We start from the raw sequence: 12,760 nt of genomic DNA on the forward strand, positions 1-12,760 counted from the left end.
GGCGACGAAAATGGTTGGGTTTATTAAGCGTACTTCAAAAGATTTTAAACAGATTAATTCTGTCATGTGTTTATACAATGCATTTGTTCGGTCGCATTTGGAATATGCTTGTGTGATTTGGGACCCCTTTTACAAAATTCATGTTGATAGGTTGGAAAAAATACAACGGTCTTTTACTCGATTTCTGGTATACAAAGACACAAAACATAGCGGTTCATGTTTACCATACAGCCAGAGGCTAAATATTTTTAAATTAAAATCTCTCAAAAATCGTCGTCGTATTCAAGATTTGCTATTTTTATTTAAATTATGTAATGGTATTGTTAGTGCCACAGAAATATTACGACAAAGTTCGTTTTATATTTTTCTTATTTTTGTTTAGTTTAGAATAGCTTGTTGGTGTGTCTATTATAAATAAATAAATAATTCTAACCGGCCTAGTTACATTGTTGTCAGCGATATAGTTAACATTTTGCATATTTTTGATTTATTATTGGTATAAAATTACTTATACCTCAGGTATGGAGAAGGCCGTACAAGTTTGTTCGTTGTATTAACATTATGATTAACACTTCCTAGAAATTTGGCTTATGTGCTTATATGTATATCCATAACAAAATAAATCGGGAGGCAACAGTTAAAATATTTATTTCTTTAAATTACTCTTTTGATTTTTTTTTTTTCACTGACTTAAAAGTACAGCTAACGAAAATCTCTTTAAATATACATGTAACAAACGTAGGCATACTATTAAAAGACGAATACAAAATATGTTATTCTTTAACAATTTCGGGGCTAAGTATTTTTTGCGTCTCCAACACTAGTAATGGAAAATTTGGGTCAAGAAGGCACGTTTTGACGAAATTTTCGTATCCAGACGGCAACGGAATGTTGATATTTTCTAAATTAAACACGATATTAATTAGTATTTTTTCACACAACAATAAATACTACAATTAATATCGACTTACCTATCTTAGATTGTTCTATGATTGTTTTGAATATTTCATCAATATTACGGTATTTCATAGTGCATACATTAGCTGATGACTTCTGGCCATACCTGGCAACCGGGAAATGTAAGCCAAGTTTGTTTAATACTTCTTCAACGTTTGTTTTTATCCGGAACTTTATTTTTCTCATCTATAATGGATGTAACTAATTACCAAATTATGTACTGAAGGTTTAAAAAATTATAAACAATATTTAAAGCATAATATAACGGCTTTTAAAGCATCCCTAGGATTTTGCGCTTTTTCCGAGTATACACATAGTAATCAAAATATATTAAGAGGCGAATTAAAATTGGTACTGAATGATTTAATATTTCAATTTGATCAAGGTTGCACGTGATTACGTTTGTAAATTATTTATTTGTGTTTGCTTCCTAGCTTGGATTTTTTTATTGAGTAGTAAATATTAGAGTAGTATTAATATTATAATCAAGGTTTTCATATTGAGAAATTCAATCAACTCTTTCCATTCATCCATTCAGAAATAAGCTATAAAAATAAATAATAAATAAATCGGAATACTGGGTCTCGAAATCTCAAGCAATTGCCAATTCCGTGGCCATCTGGAGGGTAAAGCCAAAGTGGCTTCAAAGAAACTGGGCGTCATAAATAGAGCACGGCAATACTTCAAGCCGGCCCACATTCTAGCGCTCTACAAAGCGCAGGTCCGGCCTCACATGGAGTATTGCTGTCATCTCTGGTCTGGCGCACCCCAGTATCAGCTCGATCCATTTGACCGCGTGCAACGCAGAGCAGCTCGAATTGTCGGGAACCCAGTACTCTGTGAACGGCTGGATCAATTGGCGTTGCGTAGAGACGTCGCTTCATTGTGTGTTTTCTACCGCATCTATCACGGGGAGTGTTCCGAAGAGCTGTTCAACCTGATTCCTGCCGCCGAATTCCACCTTCGCACGACACGCCACAAGTTAGGATTTCATCCCCACCATCTGGATGTGTGGCGGTCCTCCACAGTGCGGTTTTCAAGGAGCTTTCTTCCTCGTACCACGAAGCTGTGGAATGAGCTTCCGTGTGCGGTGTTTCCGGGACGATACGACATGGGTACCTTCAAGAAAAGCGCGTACACCTTCCTTAAAGGCCGGCAACGCCCTTGTGATTCCTCTGGTGTTGCAGGAGAGTGTGGGCGGCGGTGATCACTTAACACCAGGTGACCCGTACGCTCGTTTGTCCTCCTATTCCATAAAAAAAAAAAAAAAAAGGCTTGTTTCAGAAACAACATCGATGAAAATTAAATATCTACCAGTTAAATAAAGCAGTGCACTCTATAACACAGCGCGGGCGTTAGGATTATCTAATACACGGATAATTATACTGTCAATGCCAATCAACATATCTATAAAAGTATGTTTGAATTCAAAACTTCTTAAGGCCCGCTGAGCATTATTTTTGTGGGTATTGAATCGAAACTATGCTCTCGTGCCCAGCTATGCCACGCTCGTTTGAACAGTGTCAGCTCAAGACGACTAAAGGCAATAAATTAGATCTAAATATTACTTTATTAATGTAGAATAAAATATACCTATTGTATCTTATATTTTTAATTTCAAGAACACCAGTACTTACCAAAAACCTTTTTTATATTAGGTACCCAATTACAATGATACAAGCTACGTCTGTGTTTTGAAAAATAAACTGGCAGAAGATAAACACTTTAAAGCATTAATTTAACTACATATATGTACCTAATTGCCATACTGTGTCCGTATAAGTGACGTTAATCATTGATTCATGAACCAGTTTGCTGATAATTTTATTAAAATCACAAAAACAGATTTATATTTGCATAAAAAAGATTGTATTACAATTGGTTGACTACAGTGTCTAATTAATGATAACAGTTAAGTACATAGGAAATGTATGTGCGAGCGAATTTCAACCTATTTGTTTACCATGAGCTGTGCCATGAATTATGACTGTTGGAAAAAGAACATTAAGGTGGGTCAGGATTCTATTATGTCGATAATACATACTACATAGTATTAACTCCCTCGCATATACACAAACATATCAATATATAAACATGTTTTCTAGTTTTTTTAATAAAAAGAGTTGTCGAGACTAGCAAGACGTTCACCAGATCTAGTGATAGGCACTGGCCATTATGCCATTAAGTAAGGATTCCAGAAAACGAGCAGAACATCACTTGCGCTAGTCACCTTATATATAAGATGTTAAGCTAGTTATTTCACACTACATACGGCAGTCTTCAAACCGAAACACAAATTATAAAAAAATTATTACAAAATACTGCTCGGGGGCAGAAAAAGGCACCACTGTTATACCCATCTAGCCGGCATACTAACTGTGCTAAGAAGCTTCCCAATGGCATAATTCTGAATATGTAATCTTAACTTTTGCAATTACCTAGTAAGTGGTCATTAACAATAATTTCACACCTTAATAATTATTTTAGTTACTCGAATACATAATATTGAATCAAATAAAAAAGTACAGGTACCTCTTGGCTTTTACCGGAAACAAGCAATACCAATACATCTTGCTTATAGACACCCTTAATTTTTTCATTCAAGTTTATACTCTCTAAAACTTTACTCTCGGACGTTATTAGAAGTTGGTCTAATATAATTCGGAGAGACATTATATTTAAGATATTAGATTCGTAAGGGATCCAGCTTCCGGCGCTCCAAAGTCGTAATTTATCAATAATAGCATCGATAGGCTCTAAAATTTGAAGAGAAGTTGAAAACATAGGTATTATAAATGGAAATAATTTATTTAGTTTTACTAACTTTCAATTATTTTGTTCATTTTTAATTAAATTGATAACGGAAAAATATGATATTAACTGAAGTACAAAATACAAATTATTATCTAGATGCTATTAATACTTTAATATTTCCCGCGTAATTTTTTTTTTGCATGCATTAACAAACAGACAAATGTTTCTAGTATTTTTTACAGCTGTTATTTAATCTTTAAATAAAATTCATAACGCCACGTCGCTTAGTACCTACTATATAAATCACACAAATTTCTGGAAATAAATAGAGATTAAATGTTTCATGCAATCTTTCGCTCGCGTGACCGTATCCCAGACCCAGACAGTCGTAACTCGTTTTTAAGTTCTGCGTTTGACGTTGACTGTTGACACTTGACGATTAGAGTAAAAACTAAAGAAAAATATTCATAATTCTTGGTGAGTTTGTAAAGGTGTTGTAGGTATGTGAATTATCAAAATATTGAAATTTTTTGAATTTTAAGACTTGGCTCTCAGTTTTCACTTTATATGCTATTCAGATAGTGTTTTAAATAATTAATGTAGAGTTTTATTATTATAAATAAACACATACAATGGCAGGCACATATTATTTTGTAATTGTGGGTCATTCCGATAATCCTATCTTTGAAATGGATTTTGTTCCAGTAACCAAAGAAATAAAGGTAAATTGAAATGGATTATCTTTATATACATTTCCAAATAATAGATATCTATATCCATAACACATAAATAATAACAAATGGGCTATTTAATTGCTGTTTCAGAAAGAAGATAACAGACATTTGAACCAATTTATAGCACATGCAGCATTGGATTTAGTTGATGAACATATGTGGAAAGTTACAAACACATACCTTAAATCTGTAGACAAATTTAACCAGTGGTTTGTCTCTGCATTTGTTACTGCAAGCCAGGTATCGAAGCTTTCATTTAACTATTATGTATTTTGTTAAATATATATTTTAAATAACCAAGTTGGCAATATGGATATAGTTACTTAAATGTCCCAACCCTCAAGTTTATTATAGGAAATTCTATCTAAATTCTAAACACTAAACAGCTGTTAGTTGTACACTTTCTGTTTTTTTTTATTACCAATATGTTCCAACTCACACTTAGTAGGTTCAAATACTCCATTAGGTTTGAATGTATTCATCCTCTCGAAAACTTTTTCTAAAATTATCTAATCATTGTAACATTGGGAATATAACATAAGACTAATATTTCTTGAAATGAATGCTCCATTTCCATAGAATGTGGGTAGACTTACCAAGACCGCATCTGTGTGTCTACAGGTCCCATAGTGGTAATGCAGACAAAGAGTAACTCATTTGCCATGTCTAACAGCAATTGATGGTGTGCTTGCATAGTTCCACATCTCTGAAATTGTAGTATTGGGTGACTAACACACAATGCTAAATGGCTTAGATATGCTCTATCTACGGACTATGCAGGGCAATCTATGCAAAGTTTATTAGTGGAGTATACGGTTCTGTATGTATGTATATTATGCTTTTACAACATAATCCCAGAAAATGTACAAACCAAATGTGCTATGAAATTTAAAAAAAAGCTGTTAATAAAGTTTATGATTACCTTTATGTTTATGATTTAATGAAGATTACTATTACATAAATGAATAATTCCACTGATTGGGAAAATAGCTACCACCCTCAGGCTATTTAATAATAATTTTACTGAATGAAATGTTATTTAAAAGAAGCTTACTGAGTTTCTACTCAGGTAGAATGTACACAAGAAACTCAGACCTGAGTCTGAGGTGTAAATTTTCGAATTTTCGGTAACTTTTTAACTTTGAATAAGTGATATTAAATACTATTTTGGATAAAAATATTTGAATTTGTTAGGCGAGCTCTGTTTTCGTTGGACGTTAGGAAGTTGAGTCGACTGGATGTTATTTTTGCCATTGTGTTCAGACTACATAGTCTGTGTTAATGTGCATGTTCCAGCACTCCTACAAGGTGTAGTCCCCAACTCATTCAGATGTCATTCATGTTGTTGTTAAGTATTAACATGTACACTGCTTTACCCAGAAAGATATAACATAGTTGTGTAGAGTAAGAAATAGCCAAACAGGGCTTGCACATAAAAATACAATGTTGTAATGTTACAACTAACCTGAACAGGCATTAAAAATAATATTATGATATACTTGTGTTGCAAGATAATGTGGGTGGCGGTGATCACTTAACATCAGGTGACCTGTATGCTCATTTGTCCTCCTCTTCCATAAAAAAAATACTTGAGCTCATAGCCTAATTAGGCTATTGTTTGTTAACACTGACCTCTAAAAGTTTCGGTTTTGAATCGGTGTATTCAACCGCACCATCAAACATTGGTATGATTTATATGCTTGCATTTACAGTCTTCAAATATAGATATAACTTGAGTTTGTGTGTCAATTATTAATATACTTACAGATGCGCTTTGTAATGGTACATGATGCAAGAAATGAGGACGGCATCAAGAATTTCTTCACAGATGTATATGAAGCTTATATAAAGTTAATGTTGAACCCGTTCTACAAGGAAGACACAGTTATTACACTTCCCGCCTTTGAGAAGAAGGTGCAATTACTGGGGAAAAAGTACTTAACATAGTCCACACTTGATTATGTGTTTGGTGCACTCTTAAAAGACTGACAATTGGACAGAGTTTAGTGTAACTAATTTATTTAAGATTTATCCTCCTATTTAGTAATATATATTATGTTTGTAAAAGTGATAAAATATCCAATCTAATGAAAATCATACACAAGATACAAGTGAGTGTATTTGTAAGAAATGTATTTTATTGTTAAATTGTATATTCAGTGTCAACAGATTAAGAAACTGGCCCAAATACTGAAACATCTTTCTAGTTCTTAAGAGCTACTCAACTATTTGAGAGATTCTTAAAATACAATTTGGTAATTACAAAGGTGAAATTTAAGATTCCCCTGCCTAAATGTATCTCAAATTAAGCGGAACTTAGCAGCTACTTTTAATAAAAATGGCATACTGAAATGACACTCAGTAAATGATAGCTATAATTTACTACTTAAGTTAGTTGAGCAGCCTTCAAATTTAAGAGTGGTCACAACCTATCTCAAATTCAGTTGTGTTATTTTTAAGTGGAAAAATGTTTTATTCTCTTTCCTCACTTTCCCATGACAAAAATACTATTTGTCATCATACATTAATAATGATGTACAGTATTTTGGTGTGGAGTCATGCTGCTGACATTGATATAGTGTTTGCTCTGCAAAAGAGAGCTGTTCGTGCTATATATCAGCTTGCTTAAAGACAGTATTTCATAGTGAAATATAAAGAAATAAATATTCATTGTCTGTTCATTGTTAGTACATTTATGAAAATTTAATATACGTTTACAAAAATTGTTACCTTTTGACTTTCATTATAACACTAGAAATAAGGGATTGCCTCTAACTAATTCTAGTAGACTTGATAAGATACACAATAGCTTTAAGGGTAAATGTAGACACTTTTATAATAAAGTCTCAGGCATTATCTATAAATAAATTTAAATGTTTTATTAAAAAATGGCTCTGTCGTAAATCCTACTACTCCACAGCTGAATACGAGGCTGTAAGTGATTCGACAGCCTGGGACTAGATTATGATTATTTTATAGCAATAGCAATGACAACAATATTGTATATTTTATTAAATAGAGCGCAATTTTTTTGCGCTCTGCTGGGAGTTTCTTGCGCCGCTTCTTATCTCTCAAAGCGCCATTTGTTTCCGAAGTGGTAGTAGTGTCTCTAATTTTGAGAAAATAAATGCCTTTTCGTAGGAATAGAGTAAAGTTTAACGGTTTTCAAGAGTGCAACCACAACCACTTTCGAATGCGATTTCGCCTTATGAAAGAAACTGTATTGTATTTGGAAACGCTATTTGGCCATAATGTGAATAACAAATTAATACTGTTATTAATATAAGCTTATATTAAGGCATCATTCCGTACAAGCTTTTTGTCATGTTCTGTCCCAAGATGCAAGCTCCATCTGTTCCGAATTTCATCAAAATAGGGTTAATAATTTAGCCGTGAATAAAGAGACAGACATTAGACAGTTACTTTTTGCATTTAATATATTAGCATGGATGGAACTGAAGTAGTATGATGTATGTATAAGAAATAATAATTTCTACATTGTCTTTGGCAATGTCCTTTTTAACTAGCTGCTTTGATAGTTTCATACAAATGTAGTAGTTGTTGCCAAGTTCTGACACCACTTGGATTTATTGAATTATCGCCGTTACTCGCGGGTAACTTTAGCCCATATATGTATTGAGCGTTTGTTTTTTTTTCTACTATGATTCTGTATCGAATATAATTTAATTTACGTCAATACATTCAAATTTCGCAAGTCCGTAACTGTATAGTTAAAGCCATGTTTTTATCTCTATTTTTCTTGTTTTTCATATAATTGTTTTGGTAGCACAAATGAAGTGAGGGCAGATATAAACCGATAAACCACAAAATAATTTAAATTTAAATACTAGAGCGACCTACAGATTTCTCTAGTCAACGAACCGATCTATTGATTCAATTCTCTTGACATTGATATTCTTAAAATGGTTGATCGAATTAAGAGGTAAAAATATTCTGGAGATATTGACGAAGAGGACGGCCACAAATCACGTCTGTTTATTCTTAAACTAGATGGCGCTACTTGTACCATTTAGATAATTGAGACTTTAATATTTACAGATGTATTAACTTTTTACCGTTAATCTCCGTTCCGGAGAAGATTATTGACGGACCGAAGTAGTCTTAAGCCATATTTGTTGATTAACCTTCATATGTAAACAATACTAAATATTGTCTGATTTAGAACTGACTTTTACTTACCTTAATGTAACTGCAAGCATTTTTCTGGCGGTAAACATTGTGTGTTATCATATATTTTATGTGATATAAAATAAAATCGAAAGTAGTAAACACTCATTCGCAAGTAATTATAAAACCTGATTGACGTAACACTGCGTGGTGATTGTATAAAGCTCCTCTTAAACGTCTGTCCACCACGAGAGGGTGCACCCAGAATTCTTTACTGATTCAGCGCCTTCGTACGTACAATAGCATAGCCAGAAGTTGACGCCGATTGAAAGGATTCATGATCAACGACGTAAATGCTTTGCTGTGACTTCGCGTAAAATGTCGTATGCCAAAAAGTGCCCCTGGATCAGAGATCGGACTAGTGCGTAATCAATATCCGAATTTGGTCCGAGATTTCTAGACCTGTATTTTCACGGATACTGAATGGACGTAGTCCAAAAGCGCTCTAACGTTTCAGTATCCGGGCAATGAGTGAGTTTGTATTAAACACGTTTGAAGAGCGTGAGTGATGCCAAAGTGATTAAAAGTCTTTAAGTACTCAGCATAATAATTTCATTATTTTTTTTAATCTAGGTATCAATATTAAATAGGTTATTATAATTTTTTTTCCAATAAGTACCTGCCATAAATCATATTTATTTTTAAATGTCATTGTTACCGTTGTGTAGGTACCTAGTAGTTCATGTTAAATTATAATAGGTTAGTCAATTTATGTAAGAAAAAGGCATTAAAGTACATAACAGACGTGTAAGAAATACATCAATAACTACAAACAATATTACGGACTATATTTTTGGAGCCTCCTCCTTTTTTTGAGTTAATATAATATATATTGACACACTTTTCACACAAATTATCTTGCCCCAAGTTAAGTATATACGGGTTACAGGAAAAGTCGACCTAGATCCGTTAAGGGCGTGTAGTACACATCATTTCTGAATGATTTCACTATGGAACCCCCCGTCCTAAACTTAACCGTTTTCGAGATATTCGAGTTTTAATTTTTTTTTATGAAAATGCCCAAATTTTGACCTTGGGGTTTTGAAACCGCACAAGGAATCGCATTTCTATAAATTATAAGTTATATGTACTGCCCAAGAATAATTAGGTTATTCAACCTTTTTTTTAATGCTGGAAGATTATTAAAACTACAGTATGTGTATGTACTAGGTTTTTAATTATTTTTCTTAACAGTAAAAAGTATTAAATAAAAATAAGATACATACAAGAATAATCAATAACAAGAAGGCTTCTTGTACAAAATTTCAAGATTAGCAAATGAACTACTCACCTTATACTAAAATATAAGCTAATGAAATTATACTTTATTAAATATCTCACTAATTACAAGAATATAATAACCATCAATGTTTTACAGTACATATAAATAATTACTGTAAAACTCTAAATTAGTTTACAATTGAATATCTAAAATGTACGATAATGTTTTTGAAAATAACTGGTAAGCATTATATATATTTTAAGATAAGATATTGGGAGAAATAAAATCTTCTATTTGATATTCATCTCCTGTTCATTGGTGGTCTGAATGTTCAGTTGAATTGAATCAATCATGTACAATTTAGTCGGGCTACTAGCTAGCTTTGGTGTAACAAGCTTTCTAATACTAATTTGCTAGGAACTGTTCACAAGGTTCTATCCCGTCCTGATTTTGTGCAGATTAATCATCAGTAAGCTAGAAATTTATAGCTTTCATACTAATCAAAGGACCACTTACATCACAAAATTTCTGTTTAGCTGCAATGTTACACTAATTACATTTCTTAAAAATGCATGGGTCAGAGATAGCAGATACCAAGTATAATTATTAATGCTTAAAAAATATCTGGTAGCCCCAACTCTTCTTCTGGGATAGAGTCAAATGAGATATCATCTGTAAAAAATAAGAGAATTTACCACTCAAGTATAATATTTCATTATGCTTGTCTTGTTTCAACTGTGGAATTAATTAATTTATACCATATTCAAAAGGTCTTAGCTATAGGTTACATATTTTATGAAAAGGTCAAAAACATATTTAAAAAAAGTGTAAAAAACTTATGAATGTTTTTAATTTATTCTTAACAAGAGGAAGACATCTGAAAAATTTTATTGACCACCCTGGTTAGACCATCGGACCAGCTGAAAAGGAGCTATATTGCTACATAATAGAAAAACAATTGGAAAAAGTTCTCATTTCTTGATTATCATATTAAGCTGAGAGTTTCTCTAACATCTAGAAACATTGATGGGACTTGTATTTACACCATGAGCCTTGGTCATTGTAGCAGCATAGAAATTTTTTCAATAACACGGTTTTTCTTGTTCTACTGTACCCATTACAAAAACCACATTAAATAAACAAAAACAATTTATTTATTAATACAGCTTTACTCATGTTTTGTAGAGTAAAGCCGTAATAATAAATAAGTTAATAATGACTCACGATAGTTATTAATTTTAACAAAAATAAATTACCATCAAAGAACTCATCCTGGTAAGAACAGATGAACTCGGCACTGGGTCTTTTGATTGCTGGTGGAGGAGTATTTGGTGGTGAAGCACTGCATGGAACTTGTACTTCCGGCATCAGCAGAAAATCAAACATATCCTTGTTGTAATTATCTATAAAATTAAATTTACATTAATATTTATAAGCCAGTCCAAATTCTAAGACAAACTATTTCAATACATACTTAATGTATGAAAAATGTATGTGATTATAGTATCATATCAAAAGTATTAATAATAATTTTATAAGAATAATTACTAAATTATATAAGTACTGCACAAAACAGCTTGAAACAAGGAAACATAATCAGTATAGTTTTATATTTAATGTTCATACAGAACTTCCAAAATGCTAAGTTTTATTAGCAGGAATACAGATGAACAAAGTAAGAGTTAAATATGGTACCTATCCAAACTGATGCTTACCATATTTATATGATGGTTTAGTGAACTCAATGTCTTCCAAATTGTATCCATCTTTTTCGTCGTTATATATTACAGATCCCACATTAACTGTTCCAGGAGTAAAGACTTTCCGTACTGGAGTGCTTTGAAATGCTTTACCAGTATTGCATAAAAATGACTTTTTTGACTCAAGATTCTTTTTAACAGGTTCATTTGGTTTGTAAGGACCTGATGAAACTGTTTTGCCAATATTCTCTGAAACAAAGCTGAAATAATTTCTCTACAAACACGCAACAAAATAGTGATATTTAATCAAGATCTTACCGGTGTTGAATAGTGGTTGTCGGGGTGTATTTCTTGTGGTTTGTCTAGTGAGATCTCCAAATATATCGAAAATTGATTCAGACATAGTATCAGCGATAATTTCTATTATTTGAAACAAAATGGACACTCCTCTTAAATCTTCAAATTTTTCAAGTTTACTGCAAATAGATTGTCGTTCGTCGAACGAATTGACAAGCTGAGAAATTCAACATTTCAAATGGATTGAAATTTGAAAGGACGCATTTTTAACGGTTATTTTTTTTTTCTATTAAAATTTTATGGCCTGGTAACGAGAACGATTACATTATAAAATATATAAACGGATAACATAGAATACCTTTAATGATCACTAATATACTAATAAAACAGTGCTGTCTAGGGACACCCGAAAGAAACGAAGCTTTTTCTGATAAAGCGGAGGATCTCCAAATTTTGATAATGTTTCTTTTGTTTCGCTTATGGTATATTTCGGTAGGAATGTTAAATTTTGGCGCTGCTAAATAATAAGTAAATAACTTTGATGTAATAAATACTCTGGATATACAAAAATAAATAGAAAATGTCATTCCATACCGAAAATTATTTACGTTTTGTTTTTCAAGAGCACGCCGCAACTGCCACTCTGTATACATAAATATATCTTGTTACAGGTGAACAGGTTTCCACAGGGGATTGATTAGTCAAATTCAAATATTTTTATTCAAATTAGGATGTGACATCATTCGTTGAAAGATGTCAAAGACTCAAGGATAAGCCTACGGTGGTTTTACGATCAAATAGGACGTATTATGTACAAACACACGTTTACAACAAGCTTTATAGGTGTTTAGCTGATGGTCTTGTTACCAATACCTACTCTATATAAAAAAAAACAATCAATATACATG

The 12,760-nt window shown here is 32.4% G+C and overlaps 2 protein-coding genes and 1 long non-coding RNA gene across 3 annotated transcripts; 1 reads left to right on the top strand and 2 right to left on the bottom strand.

The window, feature by feature from the left end:
* Positions 1-679: 679 nt before the first annotated feature.
* Positions 680-3,887, bottom strand: LOC126975651 (uncharacterized). Its single transcript, XR_007731770.1, has 4 exons — positions 3,782-3,887; positions 3,490-3,713; positions 972-1,143; positions 680-901 (listed from the first exon to the last, which is right to left on the bottom strand). It is a non-coding gene; the product is annotated as an uncharacterized LOC126975651 (long non-coding RNA).
* Positions 3,888-4,193: 306 nt separating this feature from the next.
* LOC126975641 (trafficking protein particle complex subunit 2) lies at positions 4,194-7,313 on the top strand. The gene is made up of 3 exons (XM_050823650.1): positions 4,194-4,433; positions 4,536-4,685; positions 6,213-7,313. The coding sequence occupies exons 1-3, from the start codon at positions 4,344-4,346 to the stop codon at positions 6,390-6,392; spliced, it is 420 nt and encodes a 139-aa protein (XP_050679607.1). The 5' UTR covers positions 4,194-4,343; the 3' UTR covers positions 6,393-7,313.
* A 2,476-nt stretch (positions 7,314-9,789) lies between these two features.
* On the bottom strand, positions 9,790-12,085 carry LOC126975640 (uncharacterized). Its single transcript, XM_050823649.1, has 4 exons — positions 11,874-12,085; positions 11,571-11,804; positions 11,112-11,258; positions 9,790-10,527 (listed from the first exon to the last, which is right to left on the bottom strand). Exons 1-4 carry the CDS (start codon positions 11,956-11,958, stop codon positions 10,469-10,471), a joined length of 525 nt encoding a protein of 174 aa, XP_050679606.1. The 5' UTR covers positions 11,959-12,085; the 3' UTR covers positions 9,790-10,468.
* Between the last annotated feature and the right edge of the window lie 675 nt (positions 12,086-12,760).

Source organism: Leptidea sinapis, chromosome 36 (genome assembly GCF_905404315.1).
Source record: "Leptidea sinapis chromosome 36, ilLepSina1.1, whole genome shotgun sequence".
Classification (NCBI taxonomy): Eukaryota; Metazoa; Arthropoda; class Insecta; order Lepidoptera; family Pieridae; genus Leptidea; species Leptidea sinapis.